This window comes from Somniosus microcephalus, chromosome 6, assembly GCF_052327205.1.
Source record: "Somniosus microcephalus isolate GS21.2 chromosome 6, FLI_Smic_1.0, whole genome shotgun sequence".
Taxonomy (NCBI): Eukaryota; Metazoa; Chordata; class Chondrichthyes; order Squaliformes; family Somniosidae; genus Somniosus; species Somniosus microcephalus.
The window spans coordinates 51,651,736-51,671,150 of NC_140992.1; the positions used below are offsets into that span (position 1 = coordinate 51,651,736).

Sequence of the window (19,415 nt, forward strand, 5' to 3'; positions counted from 1 at the left end):
TTGCCTGCCACGCCCTGCACACTGAAGCCCTCAACCTAGGCCTGACCACTTCAGCTTCACCTGTACAACGCCCAGGACTATGGAGAAGGCCAGGGAGAGAGCGCAGCGCTTCAGTGATGGTGACCTGAGGCTGCTGGTTGGCGCAGTGGAGCGCAGGCGCCATGTTTTGTACCCAGAAGGTGGCAAGAGGCTGCTGCCCAGCGCCTACTGGAAAGCCTGGAGGGAGGTGTCCAACAGGGTGTCTTCCAACAGCGTGGTTGCCAGGACTCCTGTACAATGCCGGAAGAAGTTCAACGACCTCACTCGGATTGTCAGGGTGAGTACCCTTTCCAGTGTCCTCCTCATCCTTGCATGTGCTCCTCACATTATGGGCAAAGGGACCTGAAAGCCCTAATGGCCAGCCCTCATCCAGCAGCTATGGGCCTGGCATGAAAATCAATTGCACATTCAGCACTTTACACACTGCCCAAGCTATTCGACCATGGGAGGCATTGCAGACAAGATCAGGGCTACACACTGTCCAAGCTATTCGACCATGGGAGGCATTGCAGACAAGATCAGAGCTACACACTGTCCAAGCTATTCGACCATGGGAGGCAGTGCAGACAAGATCAGGGCTACACACTGTACTTAGAGGCCGTCCTTTCTCTTGCAGGCCAAGGTTGCGCACAACCGGCGCAACCAAACTGAGACCGGGGGAGGCCGTCCTGACCTCAAAGAGCTCTCCGACCTCGACCAGCGTGTGGAGCGCATTATGGGAGGCCGGCTGATTGGCCCCGTCGCCACTGGAGATGCCGACCCTGTTCTGGGCACCAATGGTAAGGGCATCACCTTTTGGACCTCTCGTTCCACTTGTACATCAGATCAGCATCCTTTGCCACTGTCCGACCAATGCGGTGAATGGCACCACTCATGCCTCCCTCGCTGCCGCCCTGTCCTCACTCTAAAGCTACTCTTGTGCCTTCCTGCTTTCAGATGGTGAATCGCCAGGTGAGGAGGCGGGCCCTCAAGCTGCCACTGTCAGCCCTTCGGAAGACGAGGAGGAGGAAGAGGAAGCCGGCCCATCAGTGCCACCCTCAGCCGTGCCAGCCCATGGCGATGTAGGGGACACGCCTTCCCTGGAGGGGAGCCGGGGGGAAGGGTCGGAGGAGAGTGAAGCTCCGGGACCCAGCGGCCTGCAGCAACGCGGGAGGGGTGGGGAAGCTCGGCGGACTTCTCCCCAGAGGGTGATTGCGGCCTCCAGTCCTGCGACGGTCAGCGCAGAGGAGGTGCGCCTCCTAGAGGAAATGGCCGTCCAGGCTGAGCGCAGGCACACTGAGCTCATGGCTGCAGTGGGAAGGATGCCTGACTCCATAGAGTCACTGGCAAGGAGTGTCCAGGAATTCGTGCAGCACAGGCCAGGAGTCTGCAACAATTCAGTGCAGCACAGGCCAGGAGTCTGGAACAGTTCAATGCAGCACAGGCCAGGAGTCTGCAGGACATCAATGCAGCACAGGCCAGCAGTCTGCAGGACATCGCGGCAGCACAGGCCAGGAGTCTGCAGGACTTCGCGGCAGCACAGTCGGCTTCTAGCCAAGTGCTCAGTCGTGCCGTCCATTCACTGGTTGGTGTGATGCGGACACAGACCAGGGCCACACGGGCACTAACTGCTGCCACCCTCGCTGGATCAGCCAGGCATCGCAACAGCAGCCCAGCAGTCTGTCCTTCAGCTGTTTGCTGCGCATGCTGCAGTGCTGGCCCGTGCGAGTGCCAATGTGTCAGGCGACCAGCGAGCACCTGCGATCTGCCAGGTTGCCACCATTCCTGCAGCCGACACTGCCACTCCGCCATTGCAGCTGCCAGGAGCTGCTGGACACACTGCTGCCGCCCAGCCAGAGTTGGAGCAGTCAGCAGCCGGCCACTCCAAGGCCAGAGCTGGTGCAGGCCGACCCCCAAGGGCATCTGCCGTCTCGCCATCTGCCCCTCAGCAGCCTTCCCCCAGCCTTGCTGCAGCCGCTGGGGTCCCATTGAGGAGGAGCTGCAGGGCAGGAAGGGGCCACTCGCGGAAGCGAGGTGGATCACCCTCGCAGTAGAAAAAGTAGAAGGTGTGGCCATGTGTTTTTTTTATATATGAGGCCGAGAAGGTTTTTTGATATATGAAGGCCGAGACTGGTGTCTATCTTTTTTTGTGTAAGGCCGAGACTGGTGTCTTTCTTTATTTGTGTAAGGCCGAGACTGGTGTCCTTCTTTCTTTTTGTAAGGCCGAGACTGGTGTCCTTCTTTCTTTTTGTAAGGCCGAGACTGGTAGTTTTGTGTTTTTGGAGGGGGCTTCTCCACATGAGCATGTAATGTGGGAAGGGCAGAGGTGTTCAATAAATTTTTGTTGTTAAATTGCAGTGTGCATGGTTTTTTGGTTAAGTCCTGGTTGCCCTGCTCGGCTGAGGGCTTGTGGAGCGGCTACATTCATCTGCTGACATTGGCACAAGCCAGTCCCTGAGAGGGGGCCTAGAACCGACGTTCAATAAGCCGGCGACGGGCGGCCCTTGCACTTTGTGCCTCCCTCCTGTGCTGGTCCTCCTCCTCCTCCTCCTGCTCCTCCTCCTGAGGTGGTCCTCCAATCTGTGGTGGCAGTGGCTGAGTCCTGCAGATAGCCAGGTTGTGCAGCATGCAGCAAACGACCACGAAATGGGAGACTCGCTCCGGAGAATACTGCAGGACTCCACCGGAACGATCGAGACAGCGGAACCGTTGCTTCAGGACGCCGATTGTTTGTTCGATGATGTTCCTGGTCGCTTGATGGCTCTCGTTGTATCGCTCTTCAGCAGGGGTGCTGGGCGCACGGAGCGGGGTCATCAGCCAGGTACACAAAGGATAGCCTTTGTCCCCGATAAGCCATCCTCGTGGGCGAGGCTGTGCCTGGAACATGTCTGCCACAGAAGTCTGGCGCAGGATGAAGGCATCGTGGCTGCTGCCTGGAAAGCGGGCATTGACAGCTAGGATGAGCTGCCTGTGGTCACACACCAGCTGTACGTTCAGCAAATGGTAGCCCTTCCGGTTGCGGTAATCCTCGGCATTCTCCAGAGGTGCCCGCAAAGCCACATGCATGCAGTCAATGGCGCCCTGCACCATGGGGAAGCCTGCGAATGCTGCAAAGCCCATTGCACGCTGTTGCTGCTTGTCAAGGGCCATGGAGAAGGAGATGAACTGACGTCTCCTTTGGAAAAGGGCATTGGTCACCTGGCAGATGCAGCAATGCACGGCGAACTGGGAGATGTTGGCAATGTCCCCAGTAGCGGATTGGAAGGAGCCGGTGGCATAAAAGTTGAGAGCCACCGTCACCTTCACTGCCACCGACAGAGACGTCCTGCTCCTCAGCTGTGGCTGCAGATCAACGGCAAGCAGCTGGCAGATCTCTGTGACCACCTCCCTTCTGAATCGCAGCCTCCGAACACACTGCTCCTCAGACATCTGGAGATAGGAGAACTGCTGGCGGTGTACCCTGGGTGGGTAAGGCCTCCTTTGCCGATGCCTGTTGCCCCCTCTCCGTCTAACCAGGGCTGCCACTCTCTCACGGCGTCTGTGAGCCCTTTGGATGTAATTGAGAAAGCCAGCGTTGACACCCATTGCTGCCCCCATAATATGCTGGCAAACAATGAGATGTCAATGAAGGCAAAAACTTTTTGAAAGCTGTGGCCTGAAGCCTAGAAGTACCTGTCCGAGTGTTGGGCCAAAGCAGAAAGCTATCTACCTTGGTCTCTCTCCAAAGATCCGTTTCGCAAGAAGGTGTGCTGCAAAATGGCAGCCTTTTATATTGCAGGATGAGTGCCCTTTAATTTGCGCCCCCTGCCAGGAACGGCTTGCCAGAGCAGATTTACTCTGATAACGGACCACAGTTTGTGTCCGAAGTGTTTTGGAAATTTATGAGAAGGAATGGGGTAAGGCATTACACATCCGCCCCGTATCATCCAGCCACAAATGGATTGGCTGAGAGGTTCGTACAAACCTTTAAAAAGACGATAAGGGCCATGTGCGATGATGAAATTCCACTACAGCATAAGGTGGACAATTTCCTGTTAGCCTACAGAAATGCGACACATGCAGTTGCCAACCAGACCCCGGCCATGATGTTCTTTAACCGAAGGTTGAGATCTCGTCTGGATTTGCTCAGACCAAATGTGCGAAGGAATGTTGAGGATAAACAATTCCAGCACATTAATGAGAAGCCGACAAGGAGCTTCAATGTAGGACAACCAGTCTTGGCCCGCGACTACCGAACAGAGAAATGGCAACCCGGAACGCTATGCACATGGCAGGGGCCACTAATGTACACAGTGGATGTCGGGGAGAACATTGTGAGATGCCACGTCGACCAGATCCTAGCATCACAGGAACGAGTCAACCCATGTCTCGCGTACCTGGGGATGAACCCGACATACCGGTAGCATCTACCCCAGAAACAATAGCAGTGGAAACTGATGAACTAACCGACGAAAGGGAGCCAGAATTGCCTCCGCACCAAGAACAAGAACCTCAGGAAAGGCGCTATCCAGAAAGGATCAGGAAGCCGCCCCAAAGACTGAATCTATAAATGGACTATTTCAGTTTAATGTGCATGTTAAAGTGTTAACTGTTATTTGAATGTTATGGGTACTGTTAATCTAAAAGGGGAGGAATTGTAGTGTATGTACCTCTAAGAGAGAACTACTTTTACAGCTCCTGTATACTGTAGTACCGGCAGTGACCACACCTGTATATAAGCCTTGAGCATGCCTCTGTACTGTTAGTCTTTAGACTACCCTCCTCCAGTAAACACCTGTTGATTGTTAATTTACAGCCTCCGTCTAGTTATTGGAAAACATCATACTTTAAGAATCAATGGATTCTACAGGGAGCCGACTGTCAACAAGGGCAGACGTCGATGACGAAGTCCAACACCGTCTTCAGTGTGCCAGTGCAGCCTTTGGTCGCCTGAGGAAGAGAGTGTATGAAGACCAAGACCTCAAATCCGGCACCAAACTCATGGTCTACAGAGCAATAGTGATACCTGCCCTCCTGTATGCTTCAGAGACATGGACCATGTACAGCAGGCACCTCAAAGCACTAGAGAGGTACCACCAACGCTGCCTCCGCAAGATCCTGCAAATCCATTGGCAGGATAGGCGCACCAACGTCCATGTTCTTGTTCAGGCCAGCATCGAAGCTTTGACCACGCTTGATCAGCTCCGATGGATGGGCCACATCGTCCGCATGCCCAATATGAGACCCCAAAACAAGCGCTCTGCTCGGAGCTCTGACATGGCAAGAGAGCCCCAGGTGGGCAGAGGAAACACCAAGAACACTTTCAAAGCCTCCTTGAAAAAGTGCAACATCCCCACCAACACCTGGGAATCCCTGGCCCAAGACCGCACAAAGCGAAGGAGAAGCATCCGGGAAGGCACCGAACACCTCGAGTCTCTTCGCCGGGAGCAAGTGGAAGCCAAACGGAAGGAGCGCACGTCAACCCAAGCACCCCACCCACCTGCACCTTCAACCACCGTCTGCCCCACCTGTGACAGAGACTGTAGGTCCCACATTGGACTCATCAGCCACCTGAGAACTCATTTTTAGTGTGGAAGCAAGTCATCCTCGGTTCCGAGGGACTGCCTAAGAAGAAAAAGAAGTAGCAAATGTATATAGCCTGTGCCCTGTTCCCCACATTTTAGCCTCCAAAAAATAATTCTCTTGACTTGCATGCCTCCCATGTGTCTGTTCTCCTGCCTGCCTTCCTGGCTATGACTATTCCTCACTCTGCCTCCAAGGCATGATCAATGCAAATCTGCAGAATGATGGCAACATTAGATTGATAAAAGGTATGCTCCTGTTTCTCTGTTGATTCATTGGTGTGCCCTGTACCCACTGCAATATTAATTTCTTAATTTCCCCACTTCCCACTCTAAATATTTTGATTTAGTGGTGCTTAATATTCTCCAAATGTGTTAATTTACTGATGCCTGCTACTGTTACTGATTTGCTGCTGTTCACTGCTCCATTAATTTTTTTAATGCTTTTAACCCCCAAAATTGTTTTGAATACTTTGTGCATTCACATACATACCACTCAATTCTGATTTTTTTTGTGTCAATCTTATTCAATAATTCCTCTTCCTCTTGATCTATGTTTTTCTTATTTCTTTCCTGTTTTGAAAAATCTTTTCCTTTGTTCTGCTCATAGCCTCTTTTGCTTTGCTTTCCTTTCATTTTCCTTCTTGTTTTTCCCTCCTATTAATTAAAACCCTTCAATTGTTACTCTCCCAGCAACACTGTTGGTTTCAGCAGTGTGCAGGTGAACCTCACCTATTCTGCACAAGCCACTCCTGCCCCAAAACTGATCCCAAAGTCTCGGGAATCTGAACACCTTCCTCAAGCCATGTACTTACTTTGCTTACCTTACTATTCCTGTACTGACTATTACTTAGCATCAAGAGTAATCCGGAGATGACTTGCCTGAGGTCCTGCTTTTTATCTCCTAATACCTGAAACTCCCTTTACAGGACCTAAATTCTATTCTTTCCAATGCCATTGATTCAACATGAACCACAGCTTCTGCCTGTTCCCCTTTCCTCTCAAATATTTTGCATCTTCTCCATTATATATACCTTACCGTAGCACCTGGGAGGCATTATACCCTTTGGAACTCTAGGTTACGACTGTAAAATCTGCTTCCCCAAACTATAGAATCTCCTATTGTTCCATGGTGCTGTAGTTTTGATCGTGATTGCCCTCCCTCACATTGTGGTCATTGTCAGATATTCAGGACTCAATACTTGTTTATGAATTCCATACTTTTGGGGATCCCTGCATTGTTTCCTGTCTCCTCTTCCTAGTCCAATGGATGATCACCGATTTCCTTTCCCCACTAACTCGCTCTTTAATTTTCTCTTCTTTCAATTTATTAATGGTTGATGGTATTTGCTCTGGTTTGCATATTGGATCTTAATCATCATGTCAGGTTTGCTTCAGTTCCCTCCTAGGCTATTTTTTACTGCTTTTTGTATTTGTCAGGTACACAGAATTCCATATGTGCTAATTTTGTTTATTTGGAAGAAGATTACTTTCAAAATTGCCATGCTCCAGAAAGATTTAACATTTCATTTCAAATATAGCAACTTAGGAGGCTATTCAATTTTTTATATAGACCTAGATGATGGCCTAGAAATTTGTGTTCGCCACGAAAGTTGCTGGTGTTAATGGTCGCTGAAAATGGCTGCAACGCTAACGGGGCTAAATTTGTCTGGGGGTGGGGGTGGGGTGGGGGGCGCAGCGCTTAATTTCTGTGCAAAGGCGTCCTGGTGACATTACTGGAGGCATCCAACCTGAAGTTTCTGTCTAGGTGCGGCGTTCGAGTTTCGCACAGCCTTTGGAACCGAGGCTGTGGTGCTCGCAAGGAACTATGGGCAATGAAAAGGGCTGTGAATTAAAGGGGCCATGCACTCAGAACTAAAACAAATTAATATGCAGTGAAACAATGTAATTTTTAGCCCTTTCTGCCTTTCAAAAATGTTTAACATAAGAAATCACAAATGTGAATATTCAGCTCTTAAAGCTGAATTCCCCTCCTAAGCTCCAAAAATGGGAAATGAGCTTCAGCACTAACACAAATAGCTCAGTAAGCCAGGGACGGGGCACCCAGGGTCATGCATGCAGCACTCCAGCTTTGTGCAGGGATTCAACACTGCAAGGCAGGTCCTCTACACATAGAGGCCAGGAGGCTCTCCAGAATGAAGGATGTGGGACTACATCACCGAGGTGGTCACTGCCAGCAGTGTCATGTCCCACCACCTGGCTCCAGTGCCCAAAGAAGTTTCATGGCTCAGACCACTGGTCAAGGTCAGTGAATGAATCTTCAAAAGCTGTCTCCAACCAACTGCACCACTAGCCTCACACCCTGCTCAATTCATGACCCCCACCCCCAATCACTCACCTACCAACAGTCTGTACCTTGTCTTATGTTCATTAATAAATAGACATTCTTATTATGAACACAGCTAGCTTTTGCTAGTTACTTTATTGAGCACGTGGACTGGTACAGTATCTGTAGAGGCTTCCATCTTGACTGTTGCCTTGTGGGTAGCCTAGTGCCTCATGGGTAATGTAGTCTTAATATATATATACAGCTGGGTAGTGTAGTCTTATATACAGCTCTACGGCTCCACCTAGTGTCCACTATAGAATGACATGTTATTGATCATTACATCCCCCTTTCTTTGAGGTTTAACAAAATCAATATCAATCAACTTTCAAGAAAACAATAAAGATAATATCAGTAACACTTTTGTTAGTGCTCTATAAACATAAACATTTTCAAAACAGTCAACACATTTTCAAAGCTTTACATTGTACTCAAAGATTAAGTCTATCAGGCTCTTTTACTTCACGTGCGGATCTTCTCAACACGGGTAAGTCTGATGTGTCTTCATGAGATTGTTCTGGTGGTGAATGACACGATGCAGTTGCGGCATTGTCATCAATCTGGTCTTGAATAGTCTCTTGTGTTTTAGGAGGGAATGGCGGTTCCTCCTGAGAATCTGTCCTTCCTCAGTTCGAACAATGTATGACCTTGGTCCTACTTCCTCAAGAACTGTAGCTTTCCTGTTCCATGCATCTGGATCCTCAATCCTGACAACATCATCCCTTGTCAATGGTTTTAGAGTTTTGTATGACTTGTCATAGTATGATTTCTGTTTCAGCTTTAACAGTTGAAGTCTCTGTCTCAGTTCCTCACTTTGCTGTTCTTTTGCACAGCAGGGTAGCGTGGTGCGCAACTTGCGACCCATTAGTAGTTCAGCAGGTGAAGAACCACAGTCTAAAGGTGAGGCTCGGTAGCTCAGCAGGGCGAGATAAGGACCAGACTTGCTTTCTGTCGCTTTCTTCAGTAGCTGCTTGAGAACTTGAACACCTTTCTCTGCCTTACCATTTGATTGAGCATACAAAGGACTGGATGTGATGTGCTGAAAGTCATAATGTGCTGCAAACTGTTGCCACTCCTTACAGTTGAAGCATGGACCATTGTCGCTAACGACAATCCTGGGAATTCCATGTCTGGCGAAGATGGATTTCACATGCATTATGACACTGCTTGCTGTGGTGCTTGAGAGCAGCGCCATCTCAGGATAGTTAGAATAGTAGTCAATCACTATTAGATAGTCTTTACCATTTAAATGAAAAAGGTCCATACCAACCTTTTGCCATGCTGCTGTTGGTATGTCAGCTACTATCATTGGTTCCTTTGCTTGTTTGTTTTGGTGTTTCTGACATGTCTCACATTTGCCTATCATGTTCTCAATGTCCTTATTTATGCCAGGCCAATAAACAGTGTCTCTTGCTCTCCTTTTGCATTTTTCAATTCCGAGGTGTCCCTCATGAATCCTTTTGAGCATGTCTTGACGTAGAGCCTGTGGAATGACTATTCTGTTCTGTTTTAGTAATAGTCCACTTGCGACACTCAATTCTGACCTTATGTGAAAATATTTTGGACAGGAACCTTTTGGCCAACCATGATGAATGTTCTCTATTACTGTTTGTAATACTGTATCTTTTACTGTTTCTTCTGCTATTTGCTTTGATTTTGTGTCTGACACGGGCAGCGCAGCAGTGACCATACTCACATGAACATCCACGTCTTCTTCAGTAGAGCTCACATGACTCATTGTGGGTGCTCGGGATAGTGCATCTGCTAACACTATGTATTTGCCTGGTGTGTAGATCAGTTCAAGTCATATCTTTGCAGCTTCATCATGAGTCGTTGAATCCTTGGAGACATCTCATTCAGGTTCTTTTTTATGATGGCAACCAGAGGGCTGTGGTCTGTCTCAACTGTGAAGGTGGGAAGTCCATATATGTAGCCATGAAACTTTTCTAGTCCAACTACCAAGCCTAGACATTCCTTTTCAATCTGGGCGTATCGACACTCAGTATCAGTCATAGACCTGGAGGCATAGGCAACAGGCTTCCAATCTTCACCCTCTGCTTGTAGCAAGACTGCACCTAGGCCATCTTTTGATGCATCCGTTGACACTTTGATTCTTTCTTTTTGTTGGGTCAAAGAAGGTGAGTACAGGTGTGGTTGTCAGCACTGTTTTGAGGTTTATCCACTCTTGTTCATGTCTTTCTGTCCATGCGAACTCATTTGTTTTATGTAGCAGGTCTCGCAGACAGGCTGTCTTGGCTGACAAGTTAGGAATGAACTTTCCAATGAAGTTTATCATCCCCATGATGCGTAGCACTCCTTTTTTGTCAGTGGGTCGGGGCATTTTGAGTATGGCATTTACTTTTTCCATATCTGGCTCTATTCCTTTACCAGATAGATTATCTCCTAGGAAAGTGACTTCCTGGATGCCAAACTGACACTTGGCTTTGTTGAGCTTCAGTCCATTCCGGCGTATGCCCTGTAGCACGTTAGTCAGTCTCTCATTGTGTTCTTTCAGTGTGGAGCCCCAGATGATGATGTCATCAACATAGACCCGAACTCCTTCCAGACTTTCAATTATGTGTTCCATCGCTCTATGAAAGATTTCAGATGCAGATATTATCCCGAAAGGCATTCTGAGGAAACAATACCTGCCAAATGGTGTGTTGAAGGTACAGTATTTGGTGCTCTCTTCATCCAGTTTTAGTTGCCAAAATCCTTGTGAGGCATCGAGCTTTGTAAAGTATCTGGCACCTGACATTTCACTGGTGATTTCTTCTCGCTTGGGAATCTGGTAGTGTTCACGTTTTATGTTTGCATTTAAGTCCTTTGGATCCATGCATATTCTTAGATCATTGTTCTTTTTCTTTACACATACCATGGAGTTAACCCAGTCTGTTGGCTCTTCGACTTTCCTGATGACTCCTAGTGCGGTCATTCTGTCCAGTTCATTCTTGAGCCGGTCACGCAGGGGTGCTGGAACTCTTCGTGGAGCATGTACCACTGGCTGAGCATCCTGCTTTAGCTGGATCTTGTAAGTGAATGGTAGAACTCCAAATCCTTTGAACACATCCTGGAAATTATTCACTACAGAATCCACTGAGTCATCTGGTCTGCTTTTGGCACAGTTTATACGGTAGACTCTTTTGACCAGTTCTAAGTTCTCACAAGCTTTGTCACCCAGTAGTGAATCAAGCCTTTCAGCCACAACAGAAAACATGAGATGATGCACTTTGTCTTTGACTGTCACTTTAAGTCTGCATAAACCTAAGCTATATATTTTCTGTCCATTATAGTCCTTCAGTAGTACTGACTTTTTCTGTATTTTGGGCTTTTCTTTCATATTGTTAATGTCACTCATACTGATTAAGTTTGCTTTTGCCCCAGTGTCTAGTTTCAAGGTAACTAATGCTCCATTTACCTGCAGTGGGATCATCCATTTGTCCACTTTTACTGCATTGACTTTATGTTCAGCATTGTCCATTTCTGAGGGCTGCACATTTTCTGTATCCTTTTTGATATTGTCAAATATAGCGCCTATATTTCTTGAGGAGGCTGAAGGGATGTAATCTGTCACCCCCGATCCTCTCTAACTTCTACCGCTGCACTATAGAGAGCATCCTGACAAACTGTATCACGGTATGGTACGGCAGCTGTAGCTCCCATGACCGGAAAGCCCTGCAGCGGGTAGTCAAAACTGCCCAACGCATTACCGGCACCCGGCTACCGACCATAGAACATATATATCAGAAACGCTGCCTACGGAGGGCACGGTCCATCATCAAAGACCCTACCCACCCCAGCCACAGTCTGTTCGCCCTCCTACCATCTGGAAGACGCTACAGATGCATTCGCACCCGTACGACCAGATTTAGGAACAGCTTCTTTCCCAGGGCTGTCATCCTACTGAACTCCACAAATAAACACTAAAGCCTGCACATCTGCCGATGCACTTTATTATGATCATATTTATGCTAATATATATGTACAAATGTATGTTGAAATGTTTAAGTGTCCTAATCCAAATTGTACACTCTCGGGAGCCGCAAGCCTACATTTCGTTGTATTGCACTTGTGCACTAACAATGACAATAAAAGTTGATTTGATTTGATTTGATTTGATGACACCATTCCTACAAAAAATGTCTCACTTAAATCAGTGTCCTCAATCACATTAACTTATTGCCCTTTCGTCGTTTTTACTTTTGAAAAGCATTGTTTGGCAAAGTGATTCTTTCCATTACACTTTGTGCACATTTTTCCAAACGCTGGGCATTGTCTTAACTGGTGTTTGTAACCACAGCGTTTACAATAAAAGATTTCATCCTCCGATTGCTTTTCATTTCTGTTCTGCCCACGTTTCTTCCCCTTATAGGACACAGCACCGACAGCAGCATTATCACTTGTTACAATCGCATCATTATTGATTTCACTGAAAGTCTTCGCGTGCTTTCGAGCTAGCTCGCTGGCTTGGCATATTTTCACCGCATTTTCCAAATTTAGTTCGGTTTCTCTCAACAGACGTTCCCTGACACTTTTATCATGAATACCAAACACAATCTGGTCATGAATCATGGATGCTTTGAGCTCAGAGAAATTACATGTCTGTGCTTTCAGTTTCAGATCAGTTATAAAGCTATCAAAAGTCTAATTTTGCTTCTGTGTCCGAGAACGGAAGATGTATCTTTCATAGGTCTCATTCTTTTTGGGAGAGCAATGTGCATCAAATTTTTTTAGCACATCTTCTAATTTTGCTCTGTTCTCCTCTGGATTAAATACAAATGTATTAAATACCTCTATCGCCTGTGGGCCTGCAACCGTAAGCAGCAACGCTATTTTTCTTGCGTCTGGCTTCGTACCGAATCCGATGGCTGCAATGTAGAGTTCGAATTGTTGTTTAAAAATCCGCCAATTGTAGTCGACATTTCCCTTGAGATTCAAACGCTCTGGTGGCTTCAAATTCTCCATTTCGCTTTTCACAATTTTCAGCAGATCTTCACCACCATGGTACCATCTTATGTTCATTAATAAATAGACATTCTTATTATGAACACAGCTAGCTTTTGCTAGTTACTTTATTGAGCACATGTGGACTGGTACAGTATCTGTAGAGGCTTCCATCTTGACTGTTGCCTTGTGGGTAGCCTAGTGCCTCATGGGTAATGTAGTCTTAATATATATATACAGCTGGGTAGTGTAGTCTTATATACAGCTCTACACAGCTCTACGGCTCCACCTAGTGTCCACTATAGAATGACATGTTATTGATCAAATGTAAGAAGTCACACAACACCAGGTTATAGTCCAACAGCTTTATTTGAAATCACAAGCTTTCGGAGCGCTGCTCCTTCTTCAGGTGAACTCCGGCATCTCCACACCATGTTATTGATCATTACACCTTGGAGGAGATGGGCTGGCCATTCTTGGCAGGGGCATGGTTGATCCCTTGGCCAGCGGCGGGGCAGAAAGGATACAAGATGCTGGTATCCTCATACGTTATCCTCCTCCTGGCATGCACCTCATGCTTTCCTGCCCTCCCATCACCACAAATCAACCCTCATTTCACACACCCAAGAAATGTAGCCTGCCCAGCCAGTGCGCGATCAAAAAGAGGGAGAGGAGAGTGAAGAAGAACAAGAAGAAAATGATTGATTTGACACTCCCAGCCACCAGCTCCTCAAGGTCAACCAGCAAGGCCATTTGCAATGTCCCCCACTGAAAATCAGCAGCCTTTCTCCAGCCATGCTGCAGCCACTGAGGTAGCACTGCATGACATCAGTAGGATAGGCAAAGGCACACACAAGACAGTCGTTAAGAGAATGCATACAGATGATGAGTTGATTTTTTGATGTCATATTGGATGGATAGATATATAAAGTTGGATTGGAAAGTTTGCTTTGTGGTGGCTTTTATTTCAGCATCGTGCTCAAGAGGACACTGTGATGGTCAGTAACAGAGGGAAGGTAAGATGTGGGACCAATGTTGAAAGGGGGATTGTGGTCACTGGGACCGCAGACAGATGATTACATCCCGGATATCCTGGCCACAAAGAGGCTCTCTGGGTTACATCCTTCTGTCTGCTTCCTCCTCTTCTGCTTCCTCCTCTTCTGTGTCTTCCTCTTCCCTCTGCGAGCAGATGCTGTAATGTGAAATGACAGCATAAATGCTGGAAATATTCAGCTGGTCAGGCAGCATTTCGACCTGAGACATGAACTCTGTTTTTCTCTCTACAGATGTTGCCTGACCTGCTGAGTATTTGTAGCATTTTCTGTCTTCTCGAAGGCCTTCATTTACCATCTGAGCCCTTTCAAGCATCCAGCAGCACTCCCTAGACACTTAAAAAACTTTTAACATCTATTGCAGCAAGCCACTACTTCAATAAAATCAAAAAACCCAGTCCAAAAGCTTAAATACAAACCTACTTGAAAGATGTGTGTATCCCTTTAAGAGGTACCGACATTACTACTGTTAGCCTGCTTGCACACCAGGTTAGCCTGGCATGCTTGGGACCCAGCACTGAATTCCGCGCTAGGGTCAAAGTTCGCTTAGGTGACACTAAGTCTGCGTTGTACGCCGATTGACGTCGCCATGCTGCCATTTTTTTCAGCATGGTGCTGCCAGTTACCAGCAGTGCAAAGGTAAATACAAAAATGATGGCTGCCGCAGGACCCACCACCAGGTGGCAAAAAAGCGGTGGTTGGTGTTATAGCGCCATTTAATGGCAGTATGGAAATGGCGCTCAGTCCATGAATTTCTAGCCCATAGAGTTCAAAAAGATATCTTGGGGAAATATGAGTCTATTTTTAATGAAAGGAACCATAATCACATTGAAGGGGGATGGGCAAATAAACTCTGTTTTGTGCCGATGAAATGAACCCAACAATTGGAGAGGAACACAGTAAACACTGCAACACCAGAACACATTTGTTTCTACCAAAACGTTATCCATTTATTACTAACAGGTTTACAACAGTTATGTTTCTATTCCTGTTATACCAAATGGTAATACAGTAGTAGAGTAATAATTCATTGAATGTCTTTGCTTTGGACCTTTTATAGTGTTTGATTAACGTGTTTCTTTAACATCCATCATACAGAAAGAAGTCTGATCATTTTACACTATAGCAGGAGGCAAAAAGGAGATAATGGAAAGGTTAAGTAGATAAAGGCAGGATCAAAGCGAGGGCGGGGGTTTGAAAGCAGATAGTAAGGCAATGGGATATGGAGGAAGTGGGTGCAGGGTGGAGTTCCAGAGGGTAGAACATGGAGGCTAAAATAATAGGCAACGATGTAGCTAGGAGTCAGTAGCATACTGTTTAAAGAACAGTGTGTGTGCAGGAATGTATGTCTGGAGGAGATCATTGGGGTAAATTGGAACAAGTTCTGCAGGGAGTTGAAAGTAAAATCGAGGAGCTTAAAGTCCACTTAAAAGGGCATGGAGAGCCAGTAGAACTTGGCAAAGATAGTGGTTATGAGAGTGTGGGACATTGCAGAAGTGAGGACATGCACAATTGTGTTCTTAATTAGTTGTAGTTTGTGGAGGGTGGAAGCAGGAAGGCTGATTAGGGGAGTATTGGAGAAATTAAACCTTGAGGTAATGAAGGCATATGTTAGAAATTATTTAGCATAGGAGAAAGGTAGGGACGGAGCAAATAACGTTATTGAGATGGAATAAAAGCTTGATAGCAGAATGAATGTGGAGAAGGAAGCTCCACTCAACAGTGACTACACTTCAAAAGTACTTCATTGGCTGTAAGGTGCTTTGGGACGTCCTGAGGTTGTAAAAGATGCTATATAAATCCAAATCTTACTTTTCTTTCAATAATGAGCAGTAAGCCAAATTTCTGCACTGCAGACTTAGCCTGAGGCGGCAGCTGGGAAGGTTGGTGGAATTAAAGCTAAAAACACATAGGTTCTGGCAAAAGCTGAAGGGAAGAGCTTTGATTTTGCCAACATAAAGCTGGTTCACTGCAGTGCTACCTGGTGTGAGGAAATTTATTGGAAGACTGTAAAATCTGTTTTTTTTTGTTAGAACGACACAGATTAGGGGCAGTAAGATAGAAGTGGTTAAAATTATGGAATGATGGGTCAGGGTATATAGAAGCAGACTGTTTTCAGTATTTAACGGATCAAGAGCAAGGAGCCATAGAGATTTTAGAACTGAGTTCAGGCGAAACTTCTTTACACAGAGAGTTGTGAAACTGGAATTCACTTCCTGGGCTATTGGTTGAGGCAGAAACTATGTCAACATTCATAATTAGATTGGATAGGTGGATGCAGAAAAAGAGGTTGAAGGGAAATGGGAACAAGGTGAGTAAATATGATTACAACTATTTGATGGCATAGAGAGTAAATGTTGTGCCTAATGGCCTGTTTCTGTTTCTCCTGGCCGGCCTCCCTTATTCCACCCTCTGTAAATTTGAGCTCTGCTGCCTGTATCCTAACTCGCACCAAGTCCCATTCACCCATCACCCCTGTGCTCGCTGACCTACATTGGCTCTTGGTCCAGCAATGCCTCACATTAAAAAATTCTCATCCTTGTGTTCAAATCCCTCCATGGCCTAGCCCCGTGCTATCTCTGTAACCTCCTCCAGCCTCTGAGATGGGATTCAGGCTGTTTCTACTTGGCTGAACGAAGATGGGTCAAGTGGCCTTCCTCAACCGTAACTATCTGGTGATGTTGGATAGGCAATTGTACTGCAGCTGCATAGAATTTTGCAAGACGCACATGTTTGAAATAATGCAGGCATTGCAAGACCAACTTGTAACCCTGCCTGTGAAATGACTGCTTGACCATAAATCAGCAAAGTGGAAAGCCACTCTTTAGACCACAATACTTCTCCAGGTTTTCTCTTTGCTGCTACATACTATTTGTAATGCTGAATCTTGCAGTCATATGGAGCCACTCAAGGTAAGTTTGCCTCAAAGTTTGTTTTAAGAATCATTTTATCGTTGATCTGTACAGCTGGGTAAAGGTGGACAACAGCAACAAGCAACCGTAAATCTATTTGCTATGTTTGTTTTTTGTGGCTGCCACTGCAATTAAACTTTTTTGCATATTTAAGCAAATCTTTCAGTATTGGCAAGTGTTTCACTTTGCACTTTAAAGTGTCCAGAAGTTTCCTGGGCAGAAGACCGCAAACCTATTTGAAGTGCTGTATAAAGGCATTTCAGGCATATATATCCTAATATACAATAGCAAAATACTGCGGATGCTGGAAATCTGAAATGTAAAGATATTTAAGGTGATATAAAAACATATATCCTAACATCCTTTCAATTTTGTCTTCTTTCTGCACAAATAGAACGTACACTGGAAAGGCTTTTGTCACTTGTGAATGATTGGGTCGTTTTTACCTAATAATTCACAAATGACTAAAGCGAAAAGAATAAAGCGCCTCAGTTTACTGTGCCCTTGATCTATATGTACCTGTGCATCAAACTATCCTAAAGCAAAAGAAAATAAACTGGAGCCTGTAAATATCAAAGAAACTCTTGCAATGTAAAGATATTTAAGGCGATATAAAAGCAGACATGGCAATTTCCCAGCAGATGGCGATATCGTCACCTTTTACTGAATTTTGCTCCGAATTCTGTCACTTCTCCCAAGTTATAGGACCCCTTTTTGTTAATATTAAATCATCTGCACGAAGTTACATTTTCTCTTCCCATTATTTTGTTTTGGTTGTGAAGAGATGGGTGTTTCCTCTTGACGGATAAATCCCCGGCCGTTCGACTTTATTTCCAAATGTTAATCCTTTATCAAAACAAACCCGAATTAAACCAGGACTCTGGCTGGCTGGCCGCCCGCCCGCGATCTCTCCCCCACTGGACCGAGGGATCTCGTGCAACCGAACGTCGGATCGGCACAGGGCCCGCCTCCTCCCGCCAGCCCATTGGTCCCCCGGTGGGAGGAGCGGCGCTGATTGGTTAAGGCGGCTGTCAATCAGAGGGTTGGTGGTTGGGACGGGCGGGGCTGGAGGTGGCGAAGCGTCGGCAGCGGAGGAGCTTCCGAGCGTGTGGCAGCCGCGCCTTAAACACACACTGTATCATCGAAGCGGGACGACGGCGACAAGGCAAGGGGCTCAGTCCGGGAGAGACGCACCATGAAGTTGACGGTGGATTTCGAGGAGTGTCTGAAGGACTCCCCGCGCTTCAGGTAGGCCGTTGTCCCGGGCAGTTGTGTTTCCAGGGCTCGGAGAATTATCCTCGGTCTCTCCGGGCAGGAGCCTCCAGCCGCTCGGCGGCACCCTGCTTTCCATGCTCCTCCTGTCAGACCGGTTGTGTGTGGAGCTTTTTTTTAAAATATGGAGCTGGCGAGGAGGATAAATGGCTTTAATCTGCCTTTGTTTTCAGATTATTTGTTATGCATCACCTCCAACTTGAATTTCAGTAAACTGCAATAGAAGTTACTGTTGGCCAGCAATAATCTGCTGAACTATTATTGCAGACTCCGATTAAAAAAAAAGTTAGCCCTGAATTTTTTCCCATTTAGAGTTTTTTTTGCCGAGTTTAGCTTAAGTGTTTGTAGTGTAAATGCCACTGGGTCCCATCGTCTGTCTTTTTGAAGGATGATTCTGCAACAAATCGCATTATCCCTGATCTGAATTTTTATGCTAAACAGCTCTAATCTGGGATGAGCATCAGTCTGTACACGTGCCTTTTTAATACATTCATTGTGAGGAGTTTCAAATGGCAGAAATTATACATTAAAATGATTGTAAGTTTACTGTGTGAAGTTTTAAAAGCTGCGAGTACTATTAATATCACTGGCATTAGTATTAAGTTCCATTTTAAGATTATTTCTTCACTGGAATAATATTTGTCTTGAATTTACAGTAAATCTAAAACACAAATCCAGTGGCGATCTTCTAAATGTTAAGCAGTGAATGTAAAACACTTGTAGTTTTATTTAATACTCCTGTAGATAAATTGAAGTCTCTCAATACCATTCAGTATGAAGGTAATATTAGTCATGTGTTTCTGTTCAGATTTTGCCTGTTCTTTCACATCTGGGTACATGATGCTCAACTCTGACTTAACAAAAAATTAATGGGAGTTTGCTGTGAATTTGACTACTTGTGAAAGTGGGGAAAGAAAGACTTGCACTTATCATAGTTCTGAGCCTTTCACATAGTGAATTATTTTTGAAGTTGTTTCAACATGGAAACATGCCATTTGACCTAACCCATCTGTGTTGGCATTTACCCATCACACAGGCAAATAGTTCCAATCACATTCCCATCCTATTCCCACATCCCTACAACTACTTTTCCTTCAATCACATATCCAATCTAATTTTGAATGTTGACAAGCTGTCATGTAGGCAGATTTGGTAGCCATTTTTTGCACAGCAAGCTCTCAAAAAGCAATATGATGGCTGAGCTGTTAATCTATTTTTGGCAGTGTTGATTGAGGGTAATTATTGGCCAGAGCATTGGGAGTAACATACTGGGAGTACCCTAGATTTTGTACTCCACTTCGAGAGTGGG

General features: G+C 46.1%; 1 protein-coding gene across 5 annotated transcripts in view; it reads left to right on the top strand.

Annotated features, from left to right (window-relative positions):
* The first annotated feature begins 17,892 nt into the window (after nucleotides 1–17,892).
* Nucleotides 17,893–19,415, top strand: part of LOC147115720 (arf-GAP with coiled-coil, ANK repeat and PH domain-containing protein 2-like) — a 146,158-nt gene continuing 144,635 nt past the window's right edge. For all 5 annotated transcript variants that reach the window (XM_085990211.1, XM_085990214.1, XM_085990213.1 and 2 more), the window contains exon 1: nucleotides 17,893–18,082. In XM_085990211.1, coding sequence (XP_085846337.1) covers nucleotides 18,030–18,082 — 53 coding nt within the window. In that variant the 5' untranslated portion in view covers nucleotides 17,893–18,029. The remainder of the gene's footprint in view (nucleotides 18,083–19,415) is intronic.